The sequence below is a fragment of the Salvelinus fontinalis genome, chromosome 6, assembly GCF_029448725.1.
Source record: "Salvelinus fontinalis isolate EN_2023a chromosome 6, ASM2944872v1, whole genome shotgun sequence".
Lineage (NCBI taxonomy): Eukaryota > Metazoa > Chordata > Actinopteri > Salmoniformes > Salmonidae > Salvelinus > Salvelinus fontinalis.
In genome coordinates, this window is record NC_074670.1 from 48,089,883 (window position 1) to 48,106,063 (window position 16,181).

A 16,181-nucleotide genomic window follows, 5' to 3' on the forward strand; every position below is an offset into this window, starting at 1 on the left:
TCACCGCTTACTGAACATAGACCGTTGGAAACAAATGCGGTTGACATGGATACACAATAGGCATATGTACCTTTAGGCTGATAATGTCAATAGCGGTTGTGTAGCCTATATCATCAATCTGAAAAATGATGCATCTGTATATTTCCCATACGTTGAATACGTTCCTGTCTTTTTTCTCACTATACCCTAAATACTTACGACTTTGCTGGGGTTAGGCACATGGAAACGCTCAGCTCTGAAGTTTAGCGCACTTTCAGAACCATGGACAGCAACACTCCCTTTATGAAGCAAGGAGGCCATTCACACAGTGAAAAACAAAGCCAATATAAAATCTCTTGAGTGGAAGGATGTTATCAACGTATTAGCAACTTTGAAAGCAATATTCTTTGACTGAGAGTTCAAAGGAGTAAACAAATATGTTTCAACGTAAGATGTATAGGTTAGTTTATGTAGAGATCTCACCTTGTCTTGGTTGGGTAATGTTTGAGTCCTGTCAAACGTGTCATTTCCATTAATACTGATCAGTTCTGCATCTGCAGGTGGATACGGCGCGGGAAAAACCACTACGTCACTCTTCAGTGTGTCTGAACTGAAACACACGTCATACTGCTGAGTCGATTTAGAGTAAGACCAGCTCCCATCAGGGTGTGTGGTGATCACTGGGGCGCTGTACCTTCTGAAACTGTCGTCTGTATTGTAGCATTCTACAGCAATTAAACTAATGACGCTCAATAAAAATATCACTGACACCGAGGCAATGGCGATCAGCAAATACAAGTTTAAATCAGAGAAGCTCTCCTCCTTTCTTGGTACGTTTCTGGATTCAGTCTGGATTTCACCTGTACTTTCAACCACCACTACGTCAATAGACACAGTCGCTGACAGTGAGGGTTCTCCGTTATCAGAAACCAACACCACCAACGGGTGAATTTTCAGGTCACTGTCACTCATTCGCCTCTTAGTCCTTAGTTCCCCTGTGCTGGTTCCGATTCGGAAGAGGCTGGTTCCCTTGGGCTCAGAGATGTGATACGAAAGCAGCGCATTGTAGCCAGAGTCGGAGTCTACAGCCCTGATCTTGGCCACAAAGTAGCCCGCTTCAGCAGAATAGGGAATGTTCTCAGAGTTAACGGAGCCGAGCTCAGAATAGGGCGCGAGAATCCCAGGACTGTTGTCATTCTCATCCAGAATAAAAACGTTCACAGTCACGTTGCTGCTGAGCGGAGGAATACCAGAGTCTGTTGCCTGAACTTTAAACTGGAACTTTTTTATCTCCTCATAGTTAAAAGACTGAAGACTGACTATATCTCCTGTATCTGAGTTTATATTTACAGCTGATGATATTGAAACACTTTTTTCTAATAATGAATACGTCATCTTTGCATTTTCATCTGAATCTGGATCAAAAGAAGACATCTTATAAATGACGTCACCTACCGGACTGTTCTCTTTCACATAAACATTAATAATTGATTCTGAGAAGCGAGGAGCGTTGTCATTCACATCAGAAACGTCTACAGTAATAACTCTGGTGCTGGAGAGAGGCGGAGTCCCTTCATCCGTAGCTTTGATGGTGACATTATACTGAGTAGCACTCTCTCTGTCAAGAGGCCCATCAACCACTAATGAATAATCGTTTTTATAATTCAATTTCAATTTAAAGGGCACTGGCCCAACAAGTTTACTGTTAATGAGGCCATTTTTACCACCATCTTTATCTGTGACTGTCACCAAGGCGATCACTGTCCCTATCTCAGCATCCTCTTTCACGGGGCTCATGAGTGACGTCACATGTATTTCTGGGAAATTGTCATTCAAATCAATTACTTCCACTAATAGTTTCCCGTGTGCACTACGGGGTGATGCGCCTTGGTCTGTCGCCTGCACACGAATTTCATATGCAGGACTTTCCTCATAATTCACATTTCCCTTAACTGTGATTGCTCCAGTGTCTGAATTTATATCAAACATATCAGAGGGGTTCACGTTACCACGTTTGATAAAGGAATATACAACTTTACCGTTGACTCCCTCATCTACATCTGTGGCATTTAGCTGAATCACCTTAGTTCCGAACGGAACATTTTCATTAACGCGAACCATGTACAGCGGCTTACTGAACGTGGGTGAATTATCATTGGCATCAATTACGTTCACTATTATCAGCAATGTCCCAGATCGTGGAGGTTTTCCTCCATCTACAGCGGTCAGGGTGAGTTGGATCACAGGCTGTTTCTCTCGGTCTAAAGCTTTCTGCAGCACTAACTCAGCAGACACGCTCTGCTCTCCACCGCTCTGTACATCTAGGGAGAAGTGTTCATTCGGGCTCAGCTTGTAGCTCTTTACCGAGTTACTGCCCGTGTCTGAATCGATTGCTATCGGTAAAAGGTATCGCTCGTCTGTGGATGATGATTCAGAAATGTTGAATGAATATAATTTTTCAAGGAAAGATGGTGCATTGTCATTAACGTCTAAAATATTAACCTCAATGCGGTGGAGCTGCGTAGGATGGCTCAATATGGCCTGTATGTTTACCGAACACTTTACCGTATTCGGACAAAGCTCCTCTCTGTCTATTCTCTCGTTAACGAACAGTACTCCTATTTTCAGATTCGCATCAAAATATCTCTTACTATGTCCCGATACAATCCTTAGACCCCTCGACTCCAGTTCGTGTACATTAAGGTTCAAATCCTTAGCGAGATTCCCCACAAACGTGCCTTTGTCCACCTCCTCTGAAACGGAGTAAGAGATCTGCGCTGCAGACCAGTCAAATAAACAAAGCAACGCGACGCACTGAATCCAAACGCTTTCTCTTTGTCTTCGACGACCCATCGCTGCTTGTACGAAACGTATTATCCCAGAAATAGAAGTGGCATGTCCATTAAAACCACAAAAACCCGTCAAGTAAGAGATACACACAACCACCCAGTCCTCTTCCTCTCACCACTATTCGAGTGTTTCTCTTGACAAAGCGCTCCGGACACGTGACGGTGGGGGGTTTTTTCATTCAGAGAGGAGGAGTCATAGAATATAAGTGACCAAACTCCCATTCCTGGTCTATAGCGACACCATGTGTTACTTGTTTGATTTTAATTCAACGTTTTATACCACATCATTAACTTACTGTGATAGTAGCAAGAAAATAGCAAAGATGACTGTATACGTATCCAGTGGCCAATGTTGTATCAACTGTAAATCAACCACATGATAGAGTCCAGTTTGAATACAGGTGCTCAGGTTGGGACGCGTAAGACGGCAAACACTGGGCAACAATTAAAATGAGTATCAATAGTAATTTAAAGTCTTGGGGATAAAGGTAAAGGTTAGTAATGAGGACAGCTGTCAAAGAATCAGGTAACCTAATACAGGACGCCCTATTGATCGCCCATATAGAAAACTGCCAGATTGAATGTTCCTGGGGAAGACAAAGCACAGAGCTAAAAAGACATTTCAAACCAACTTTCTACATCACTTGAAAATGTCCATTCCACTTTAAACGATTAAAAGTATCGATCCGAAAAGGCCTCTGCCCCTCGAAACCAAAGAACGCTAACTGTTTCAGCACCACGGAGAGCGTCTGTGCTTTCAAAGCGATGTTCTTTTGTACATTTCCTCTCAATTTACTCCCAGAAATATTCTTATACGATATTAAAAACTAAATTGGCCGTGCAAACATTTGTATGATAACTCTGAAACCGTTTGATAAATGTCTGTCATTATCGCAAAAACTGCAATAACAAAGCTGGAGTTTAAAAGACATTTATTTACACATTCGTAACGGGTATTCCTCTTACCTTGTCTTTGTTGGGTAATGTTTGAGTCCTGTCAAACGTGTCATTTCCATTAATACTGATCAGTTCTGCATCTGCAGGTGGATACGGCGCGGGGAAAACCACTACGTCACTCTTCATTGTGTCTGAGTTGAAACACACGTCATACTGCTGAGTAGATTTAGAGTAAGACCAGCTCCCGTCAGGGTGTGTGGTGATCACTGGGGCGCCGTACCTCTTGAAACTGTCATCTGTCCTGAAGCATTTTACAGCTATTAAACTGATCAGGCTCAGGAAAAATATCACTGACACCGAGGCAATGGCGATCAGCAAATACAGGTTGAAATCAGAGAAGCTCTCCTCTATTCTCGGTACGTTTCTGGATTCAGTCTGGATTTCAGTGGTACTTTCAACCACCACTACATCGATAGACACAGTCGCTGACAGTGAGGGTTCTCCGTTATCAGAAACCATCACGACCAACGGGTGAGTTTTCAGGTCATTGTCACTCATTCGCCTCTTAGTCCTTAGTTCCCCTGTGCTGGTTCCGATTCGGAAGAGGTTGGTTCCCTTGGGCTCAGAGATGTGATAAGAAAGCAGCGCATTGTAGCCAGAGTCGGAGTCTACAGCCCTGATCTTGGCCACAAAGTAGCCCGCTTCAGCAGAATAGGGAATGTTCTCAGAGTTAACGGAGCCGTGATCAGAATAGGGCGCGAGAATCCCAGGACTGTTGTCATTCTCATCCAGAATAAAAACGTTCACAGTCACGTTGCTGCTGAGCGGAGGAACACCAGAGTCTGTGGCCTGAACTTTAAACTGGAAAGTTTTTATGTCCTCATAGTTAAAAGACTGAAGACTGACTATATCTCCTGTTTCTGAGTTTATATTTACAGCTGATGATATTGAAACACTTTTACCTAATAATGAATACGTCATCTTTGCATTTTCATCTGAATCTGGATCAAAAGCAGACATCGTATAAATGACGTCACCTACCGGACTGTTCTCTTTGACATAAATATTAATAACGGGATCTGAGAAGCGAGGAGCGTTGTCATTCACATCAGAAACGTCTACAGTAATAACTCTGGTGCTGGAGAGAGGCGGGGTCCCTTCATCCGTGGCTGTGATGATGACATTATACTGAGTAGCACTCTCTCTGTCCAGATGCCCGTCTACCACTAACGAATAATCGTTTTTGTGGTTCGACATCAGTTTGAAAGGAACAGAGCCAACAAGTTTACTGTTACTGAAGCCATTTCTACCTCCATCTTTATCTGTAACTGTCACCAAGGCAACCACGGTCCCTATGTCAGCATCCTCCTTTACTGGGTTCATTAACGACGTCACAGATATTTCGGGAGCATTGTCATTGATATCAATAACTTCAACCAACACTTTAGAATAACCACTGCGGGCCGAAGGGCCTTGGTCCGTCGCTTGCACACGTAGCTCATATGCTGCATTTTCCTCGTGATCCAAATTCGCATTTACAGTAATCTCACCACTTTGTGAATCTATGGAGAACATGTCTGCATAGTTCACATTTCCACGCTTCATAAAGCTATATACAATGTCAGCGTTTGGACCCTCGTCTAAATCGGTAGCCTCTAACTTCAATAGTTGTGTCCCTAAAGATACATTTTCATTAACACGGACCTTGTAGAGGGATTTGCTAAATGTTGGCGAGTTATCATTGACATCTATTACGTGAACAATGATTTGTGACGTCCCAGACCTGGGAGGTTTTCCACCATCTAGAGCGGTCAGTGTGAGCTGGATAACGGGCTGTTTCTCTCGGTCTAAAGCTTTCTGCAGCACTAACTCAGCCGACACACTCTGCTCTCCGCCGCTCTGTACATCCAGAGAGAAGTATTCATTCGAGCTCAGCTTGTAGCTCTTTACCGAGTTACTTCCCGTATCTGCGTCATTTGCTATAGGTAGAGGGTATCTCTCACCGGGCGAAGAAGATTCAGAAATATTAAATGTATGATACTGTTCAAGGAATGACGGTGCATTGTCATTTACGTCAAGAATATTTAGTTCAATGCGATGAAGAAACATAGGATGGCTCAATATGGCCTGTATATTTAGAGAGCACTTTACCGTATTCGGACAAAGCTCCTCTCTGTCTATTCTCTCGTTAACGAACAGTTTCCCCGTTTTCAAATTAACCTCGAAATACTTCTTACTCTGTCCGGAAACAATCTTTAGACCCCTCGACTCGATTTCCTGTACATTAAGGTTTAAATCCTTAGCGAGATTCCCCACAAACGTGCCTTTGTCCACCTCCTCTGAAACGGAGTAAGAGATCTGCGCTGCAGACCAGTCAAACAAACAAAGCAACGCGACGCACTGAATCCAAACGCTTTCTCTTTGTCTTCGACGATCCATTGCTGCGTGTACAAAACAAATTAATCCATAAGTCAAAATCGCATATTCATTAAAACCACAAAACGATCCGTTATACGTATATCAGAGATCCAGAACAGCCCACCCGTCTCCGTCTAATGGTGTTTCTCTTCACAAAGCGGTCGGGACTGGTGACACTTTTCTTTTTTTCATTCAGAAAGGAGGAGTCTTAGTCTGTCAATGGTTTATCTTCCGTTCGTGGTCTATAGTGACACCGTGTGTCACTCCTCATGTAAAATGAGCGTTCTCTCTGATGTGTTAGAATAGGCCTATAGAGATAACATCAAATAATCAAACTCATGTTGGTAATTCAGTCAGCGAAAGGTGCATGTACGTAAAAGAACGAATGTTTTGTTAAAACGAAAAAACACAGAGAAAGGAGCCAAAAAGTCTAGCCACGTTGAACAATAAAATATCTGTTCATTATATTCTGATATCGATGGCAGAAGCTATAAAAATATAAGTTCAGTAGCAGAGCATTGATACGGATAGCTCAAGGGTTATCGACATTGTAATGCTGTCAAGACCGCAAAGACAACTCTGAAAAGCGAATTACCACAGTTTGCATACATTCAATTTAACCAGTGACAAGTATCAGTCTAAAAACATCACTGGACATTGTGAGCACAAAGCACAAACGATTTCAGCCTCATGTACAGCAGCCACTATTATTTCACCGCTTGGGGAAAATAGTCATTTGGAAATAAGTATTCACCGTAGCCTATAAATCGTTGATACAATATGCATCCGTAGGCTGAAAATGTGGACACGTTATATCAATCTAAAACGTGCCATGATGTAAGCATATCTGCATATTTCCCTATGCCACATATCTCTGTCTGTTGTCGCACAACACAAAACATATTTAACTGGATGTGCAGATACATTTCAACATCTGCGGAGGAGAGTTATTCTTACCATGTCCTTGTTGGGTAATGTTTGAGTCCTGCCAAACGTGTCATTGCCATTAATACTGATCAGTTCTGCATCTGCAGGTGGATACGGCGCGGGGAAAACCACTACGTCACTCTTCAGTGTGTCTGAGCTGAAACACACGTCATACTGCTGAGTAGATTTAGAGTAAGACAAGCTCCCGTCAGGGTGTGTGGTGATCACTGGGGCGCCGTACCTTCTGAAACTGTCGTCTGTCCTGTGGCATTTTACAGCGATTAAACTGATGAGGCTCAGTAAAAATATCACTGACACCGAGGCAATGGCGATCAGCAAATATAGGTTTAAATCAGAGAAGCTCTCCTCCTTTCTCGGTACGTTTCTGTATTGAGTCTGGATTTCACCTGTACTTTCAACCACCACTACATCAATAGACACAGTCGCTGACAGTGAGGGTTCTCCGTTATCAGAAACCAACACGACCAACGGGTGAGTTTTCAGGTCATTGTCACTCATTCGCCTCTTAGTCCTTAGTTCCCCGGTGCTGGTTCCGATTCGGAAGAGGTTGGTTCCCTTGGGCTCAGAGATGTGATACGAAAGCAAAGCATTGTAGCCAGAGTCGGAGTCTACAGCCCTGATCTTGGCCACAAAGTAGCCCGCTTCAGCAGAATAGGGAATGTTCTCAGAGTTAACGGAGCCGAGCTCAGAATAGGGCGCGAGAATCCCAGGACTGTTGTCATTCTCATCCAGAATAAAAACGTTCACAGTCACGTTGCTGCTGAGCGGAGGAATACCAGAGTCTGTGGCCTGAACTTTAAAACTGAAAGTTTTTATCTCCTCATAGTTAAAAGACTGCAGGCAGACTATATCTCCTGTATCTGAGTTTATATTTACAGAAGATGATATTGAAACACTTTTATCTAATAATGAATACGTTACTTTTGCATTTTCATCTGAATCTGGATCAAAAGCAAATATTGTTTTGATAACGTCACCTACCGGACTGTTCTCTTTGACATAAATATTAATAATTGGTTCTGAGAAGCGAGGAGCGTTGTCATTCACATCAGAAACGTGTACAGTAACAACGCTGGTGCTGGAGAGAGGCGGGGTCCCTTCATCGGTAGCTGTGATGGTGATATTATACCGAGAATCACTCTCTCTGTCAAGATGCCCATCGACCACTAAAGAATAATAGTTCTTGTAGTTCGACTTTAGTTTAAAATGAACAGACCCTACAAGTTCACAGTTCGTGAGGCCATTTTTACCTCCATCGTTATCAGTTACTGTCACAAAGGCGATCACTGTCCCTATCTCGGCATCCTCTTTCACTGGACTCATGAGTGACGTCACTAAGATTTCTGGGGCATTGTCATTGACATCAATAACATCAACTAACACTTTACCATGTGCACTGCGAGGTGAATGCCCTCGGTCCATCGCCTGAACTCGAATCTCAAATGCAGGACTATCTTCATGATCCACATTTCCCTTGACTGTAATTTCACCAGTGTCTGAATTGATGGCAAACATGTTTGAGGGGTCCAGATTTCCACGTTTTAAGAAAGAATACACTATCTCACCATTTACGCTCTCGTCCAAATCTGTTGCACTGAGAGTTAATATATTTGTCCCAAAACGCGCATTTTCATAAACACGAGCTTTATAAAGGGGCTTAGAAAATACTGGAGAATTGTCATTAACATCAATTACGTTAAGAACGATAAGTAACGTCCCGGATCTTGGAGGTTTTCCTCCATCTATAGCGGTCAGTGTGAGCTGGATAACGGGCTGTACCTCTCGGTCTAACGCTTTCTGCAGCACTAGCTCAGCAGACAGACTTTGTTCACCGTCGCTCTGTACATCCACGGAGAAGTGTTCATTCGGGCTCAGCTTGTAGCTCTTTACCGAGTTAGCCCCCATATCTGCGTCATTTGCAATCGGTAGCATATATCGCTCGCCCGGCGTTGAAGACTCAGAGATGTTAAATGTGTGGGATTTTTCAACAAAAGATGGTGTGTTATCATTAATATCTAAAATATGAACCCCAATACGATGCAAACGGACAGGGTGGCTTAATACGGCTTCGATATTCAAAGAGCACTTTATCGTATTCGGACAAAGCTCCTCTCGGTCTATTCTCTCGTTAACGTAAAGCATCCCTGTTTTTAAATTCGCCTCAAAATACATCTTACTATTTCCGGAAACAATCCTTAGACCCCTCGACTCCAGTTCGTGTACATTAAGGTTCAAATCCTTAGCGAGATTCCCCACAAACGTGCCTTTGTCCACCTCCTCTGAAACGGAGTAAGAGATCTGCGCTGCAGACCAGTCAAACAAACAAAGCAACGCGACGCACTGAATCCAAACGCTTTCTCTTTGTCTTCGACGATCCATTGCTGCGTGTACAAAAATAACTGAATCCAATAAGTAAGGATCATGTATCCGTCAAAACCCGAAATATTCCGTTAAATGTCGGACATTCTGTACACAGCTCAGCTCTCTCCGTCTCATCACAACTCGACCGTTTCTCTTCACAACGCGCTCTGACAGTGACACTATTCTGTATTTTCCTTCAGAGGAGGAGTATAAAAACATATTTGACTTCGCTGCTTTCCGTGGTCTATAGTGACACCTGGTGTTACGTGTTCGAGTTCATGTCTTTTTATGTAATATATAGTTGACCTATTGTGATAGTAGTGAGCAAAATAGCAAAGATCACTGTGTATAACCAACGACCAATGTAGTCTCAAATCTGAAACAACTACATGATAGAGTCAACCACACCGTAGAGTCGAATTCGAATACACTTGATGAGAACTGCAAAATGTGAAATGATAAAGATGGGAACAGTTAGAATGAGTTGTTATAATAGTCAGTTAGAAATAGTGGTAATACAGTTTAGATACAAGGACGGCTGTCGCTATTTGATCGCCCATAGAAACTGCCAGATAGAATGTTAACGGAGGAGACAAAGCCGAGAGATGAAACATTTAAAATAAAATCAACTGTCTACCACTTGACGGAATCCATTCCACTTTCAACGATGATAAGAATTGATTCGAAAAGGCCTCTGCCCCTCGGAACCAAACTACACTAACCGTTTCAGCACCACGGACAGCGTCTGTACATTCACAGCGATGTTCTTTTGCACATTGGTTTATAAAAAAAATAAAAATAAATAGCTTTAGTTAACTAGGCAATTTAGTTAATAAGAATTCTTATTTACAATGACAACCTACCCCGGACAAACCCTAACCCGGACGACGTTGGGCCAGTTGTGCGCCGCCCTATGGGACTCCCAATCACCGCCGGTTGTGATACAGCCTGGAAATATTGTTTCCGCAATGTGTGCCAATAATATATTCTCATAAATTATCAAAAACAAAATTGACCATGCAAACACGTGGAGGCCTATAACTCTGAAACCACGATACAACATTTGACAAATGTCTGTAATTTTCCCAAAAAGTGCAATATCAAACTGTGCTGGGGTTTAAAAAACATTATCACATTCGTGAAGCATATTACTCTTACCTTGTCCTTGTTGGGTAATGTTTGAGTCCTGTCAAACGTGTCACTTCCATTAATACTGATCAGTTCTGCATCTGCAGGTGGATACGGTGCGGGGAAAACCACTACGTCACTCTTCAGTGTGTCTGAGTTGAAACACACGTCATACTGCTGAGTAGATTTAGAGTAAGACCAGCTCCCGTCAGGGTGTGTGGTGATCACTGGGGCGCCGTACCTTTTGAAACTCTCATCTGTCCTGAAGCATTTTACAGCGATTAAACTGATCAGGCTCAGGAAAAATATCACTGACACCGAGGCAATGGCGATCAGCAAATACAAGTTTAAATCAGAGAAGCTCTCCTCCTTTCTTGGCACGTTTCTGTATTGAGTCTGGATTTCGCCTGTACTTTCAACCACCACTACATCAATAGACACAGTCGCTGACAGTGAGGGTTCTCCGTTATCAGAAACCAACACGACCAATGGGTGAGTTTTCAGGTCATTGTCACTCATTCTCCTCTTAGTCCGCAGTTCCCCTGTGCTGGTTCCGATTCGGAAGAGGTTTGTTCCTTTGGGCTCAGAGATGTGATAAGAAAGCAGCGCATTGTAGCCAGAGTCGGCGTCTACAGCCCTGATCTTGGCCACAAAGTAGCCCGCTTCAGCAGAATAGGGAATGTTCTCAGAGTTAACGGAGCCGTGATCAGAATAGGGCGCGAGAATCCCAGGACTGTTGTCATTCTCATCCAGAATAAAAACTTTCACAGTCACGTTGCTACTGAGCGGAGGAATACCAGAGTCTGTGGCCTGAACTTTAAACTGGAACTTTTTTATCTCCTCATAGTTAAAAGACTGAAGGCTGACTATATCTCCTGTCACTGTGTTTATGTTGACCATTGTAGACAGCGGTACTGAGTTGCTGTTAATCTCTAAGAATGAGTAGGTCACATGACTATTTTCACTGACGTCAGCATCAACTGCAGACACGGTTTTAATGACATCGCCTATCGGACTGTTCTCTTTCACATAAACATTAATCACTGGTTCTGAGAAGCGAGGAGGGTTGTCATTCACATCAGAAACCTCCACAGTAATAACGCTGGTGCTAGAGAGAGGCGGGGTCCCTTCATCCTTAGCTGTGATGGTGACATTATAATGAGAAGCGGTCTCTCGATCAAGAGGCCCATCTACAACTAACGAATAATAGTTTTTATAGTTTGTCTCCAATTTAAAGTGGACTTTATTCTCAACTTCACAATGTACAACCCCGTTTTTGCCACCATCTTTATCGAGGACTGACACGAGAGAAATGGCAGTGCCAACCTTAACGTTCTCCTTCACTCTGTCTAAGAGTGACGTCACAGTGATCTCAGGAGCATTGTCGTTGAGGTCCACCACTTCTACCAATACTTTACAGTGTGCTGTCATCGGGGGCTGGCCTCTGTCGCTTGCCTCTACACGGATCTCAAACGCCTTTCTTTCCTCAAAGTCAATATTGCTTTTTACTGTTATAACGCCAGAGTTGGGGTCGATTTCGAATATATCTAGAATACGGTCTTGATCTTTATTCCTAAGAGAGTAGACAATCTCACTATTTGTACCTTCATCGGCATCAGTCGCGTTCACAGTGAATAGCTTTGTTCCTATGGGCACATTCTCGGGAATTTGAGTCTTATACAAAGAGCTAGTAAACACCGGAAGGTTATCATTAATATCTAAAACATGAATTACAATCTGTGACGTACCAGATCTCTGTGGATTTCCTCCATCTATAGCGGTCAGTGTGAGTTGTATCACAGGCTGTTTCTCTCGGTCTAAAGCTTTCTGCAGCACCAACTCAGCAGACACGCTCTCTCCTCCATTGTGTATGTCAAGAGAGAAGTATTCATTACGACTAAGCTTGTATGTGCTTACAGTATTCTTACCAACATCCAAATCAGAAGCCTCTGATAAAGTGAATTTAACTCCAGGTAAAGTGCTCTCAGCGACGTTTATAGTTTGTGATTTCGCACTAAACGACGGAGCGTTATCATTAACATCTACAATAGTCATTTCTAAACGGTAAAGCTTCAACGGATTGTTTATAACGGCCTCTACGATGACTGTACATTTCAGATCCTCCGCACAGAGCTCTTCTCTGTCGATTCTCTCATTCACATAGAGAACACCAGTCTTTAGATTTACCTCGAAATACTTTCTCTTCGACCCGGTGATAATCTGAAACAAACGCGACTCCAAATCCTGGACATTGAGGTTTAGATCCTTAGCGATATTTCCCACAGAAGTACCCGGGTTTACCTCCTCTGAGACGGAGTAGGAGAGCTGCCCGGACACCGTTTTCCAGTAACACTCGAGCAGCACAATAACAAAATACGTCACAATAGATATCCTTCTATTCAGTAAAGACATCATTCCATCGAAAGTGAGCTGATCGTAGATCCAAAGAGAAGAATATCCGTCAAACAATCAAAGCATCGAAAAATATACGTATCAAATTCAGCTTAATTTTTACACGTATGTGTACTCCACTTCGACCAGTCTCCCTCTCGTCCTGCATCTCTTTGTAACAAAGCCCAGAGAAATCACTTCTCCCTCTGAAACTGGGAGGGGCCTCGAGACCAAATATAATATCTCAATGCCACGGTCAACAGTGACGCCAAGTGATAAATGTACGAGCTTCAGAAAAACACATTAAATTACATGACTCCCAGACACAAGCTAAGAATGATGACCATACTATTCTGAACAAAAACATAAACGCAACATGCAACAATTTCAAAGACGCTACTGATGTACAGTTCATATCAGGAAATCAGTCAATTGAAATAAATTCATTAAGACCTAATCTATGGATTTCACATGACCGAACAGGGGTGCAGCCTGTAGCCATGGAGGGCATAGGCCCACTCACTTCGCAGCCAAGCCCACCCACTGGGGAGCCAGGCCCAGCCCCAAAAAACTCCTCATCAACCCCCCCTACCCACCACCACACACAGCCCAGACGATCCTGCAAGTGAAGAAGCCAGAAGTGGAGGTCCTCTGAGGGCGTGGTTACATATGGTTATATGGTTGTGAGGCCGGTTGGACCAACTGCCAAATTCTCTAAAACAACATTGAAGGCAGCTTATGGTAGAGAAATTAACATTAAATTCTCTGAAGACAGATGTGGTGGACATTCCTGTAGTCAGCATGCCAATTGCACGTTCCCTCACAACTTAAGATGTCTGTGGCATTGTGTTGTGTGACAAAATTGCACATTTTAAAGTGGCCTTTTATTGTCCCCAGCACAAGGTGCACCTATGTAATGATCATGCTGTTTAATCAGCTTCGTGATATGCCACACGTGTCAGGTGGATCGATTATCTTGACAAAGGAGAAATGCTTACTAACTAGGATGTAAACAAATTTGTGCACAACATTTTTGAGAAAAAAGCTTTTTGTGCATATGGAAAATTACTGGGATCTTTTGTTTCAGCTCATGAAACATGAGACCAACACTTTACCTGTTGTGTTTATATTTTTGTTCAGTGTATATCTGTGCTCTTGTGTAAGTTTTGTTTACTATAGCAAGGTCTGCTAAATATACAAAAGCAAGCAAAAACCTCCTTTGGCTAAGAAACCTGGCAAAAGCAGACAGGACAAAAACTGGTGGGTTTCAGCACCATGGACAGCGGACACATGATCCTCTAGATAGGGAGGGGATATTGAACATTTTTGCAACTTGTTAAAGCAGTAAGATCACAATTATTTAACTGATTATTCAAAAAAGACAGAGAAAGCAAAGAACGCCGTCATAGATAGACAATGGGAAGCACGCCAAAGCATCCACATTTTTGGCAAAGGGATGGGATGGAAAGTGATTTCTGTGTGAAATAAAACATTTATTTCTTACCTTCTCTTTGTTGGGTAATGTCTGAGTCCTGTCAAACGTGTCACTTCCATTAATACTGATCAGTTCTGCATCTGCAGGTGGATACGGTGCGGGGAAAACCACTACGTCACTCTTCAGTGTGTCTGAGTTGAAACACACGTCATATTGCTGAGTAGATTTAGAGTAAGACCAGCTCCCGTCAGGGTGTGTGGTGATCACTGGGGCGCCGTACCTTTTGAAACTCTCATCTGTCCTGAAGCATTTTACAGCGATTAAACTGATCAGGCTCAGGAAAAATATAACTGACACCGAGGCAATGGCGATCAGCAAATACAGGTTTAAATCAGAGAAGCTCTCCTCCTTACTTGGTACGTTTCTGTATTGAGTCTGGATTTCGCCTGTACTTTCAACCACCACTACATCAATAGACACAGTCGCTGACAGTGAGGGTTCTCCGTTATCAGAAACCAACACGACCAACGGGTGAGTTTTCAGGTCACTGTCACTCATTCTCCTCTTAGTCCGTAGTTCCCCGGTGCTGGTTCCGATTCGGAAGAGGTTGGTTCCCTTGGGCTCAGAGATGTGATAAGAAAGCAGCGCATTGTAGCCAGAGTCGGAGTCTACAGCCCTGATCTTGGCCACAAAGTAGCCCGCTTCAGCAGAATAGGGAATGTTCTCATTGTTAACGGAGCCGTGCTCAGAATAGGGCGCGAGAATCCCAGGTCTGTTGTCATTCTCATCCAGAATAAAAACGTTCACAGTCACGTTGCTGCTGAGCGGAGGAATACCAGAGTCTGTAGCCTGAACTTTAAAACTGAATGTTTTTATCTCCTCATAGTTAAAAGCCTGAAGGCTGACTATATCTCCTGTCACTGAATTTATATTGACCATTGTAGACAGCGGTAGTGAGTGGTTTTTACTCTCTAAGAATGAGTAGGTCACATGACCATTTTCATTGACGTCAGCATCAACTGCAGACACGGTTTTAATGACATCTCTTATCGGACTGTTCTCTTTAACATAAACATTAATCACTGGTTCTGAGAAGCGAGGAGCGTTGTCATTCACATCAGAAACGCGCACAGTAACAACGCTGGTGCTGGAGAGAGGCGGGGTCCCTTCATCCGTAGCTATGATGTGGACATTGTACTGAGAAGCACTCTCTCTGTCAAGAGGCCCATCGACCACTAAAGAATAATAATTTTTATAGTTAATCTCTAATTTAAAGGGGACTTTATTCTTAACCTCGCAATGTACCAACCCATTTTTGCCACCATCTTTATCGAGGACTGACACGAGAGCAATTGCAGTGCCCACCTTTGCGTCCTCTTTCACTGTGTCTAATAGTGATCTCACAGTAATTTCAGGAGCATTGTCGTTGAGGTCCAGAACTTCTACCAGCACTTTACAATGTGCTGCCATCGGGGGCTGGCCTCTGTCACTCGCCTGCGCACGGATCTCAAATGCAGTATGTTCTTCAAAGTCAATTTGACCTTTAACTGTAATTGTCCCCGTTTTCGGCTCAATATCGAACATCTGGAGGATATGATCCTTCTCATTTTTGCTGATAGAATAAACAAGGTCACTATTCGTACCCTCATCAAAGTCTGTCGCGTTTAAAGTTATGACAGTTGTTCCTATTGGCGTATTTTCAATCATACGTGTCTTGTACAATGACGTAGTGAAAACTGGAGCGTTATCATTTATATCCAGAACATGAACTATTA

General features: G+C 43.0%; 1 protein-coding gene across 38 annotated transcripts in view; it reads right to left on the reverse strand.

The window, feature by feature from the left end:
* Positions 1–16,181, reverse strand: part of LOC129857954 (protocadherin alpha-C2-like) — a 296,503-nt gene that overhangs the window by 80,160 nt on the left and 200,162 nt on the right. Inside the window, exon 1 of one of the 38 annotated variants that reach the window (XM_055926692.1) lies at positions 10,611–13,163. The exons of 34 other annotated variants lie outside the window; for them this stretch is intronic. In XM_055926692.1, the coding sequence (XP_055782667.1) occupies positions 10,611–12,995 (2,385 nt within the window). In that variant the 5' untranslated portion in view covers positions 12,996–13,163. Of the gene's footprint in view, positions 1–462; positions 2,985–3,794; positions 6,583–7,100; positions 9,646–10,610; positions 13,164–16,181 lie in introns of those variants that run through there. 3 more of the 38 variants (XM_055926702.1, XM_055926700.1, XM_055926703.1) reach the window with 3 other exon arrangements.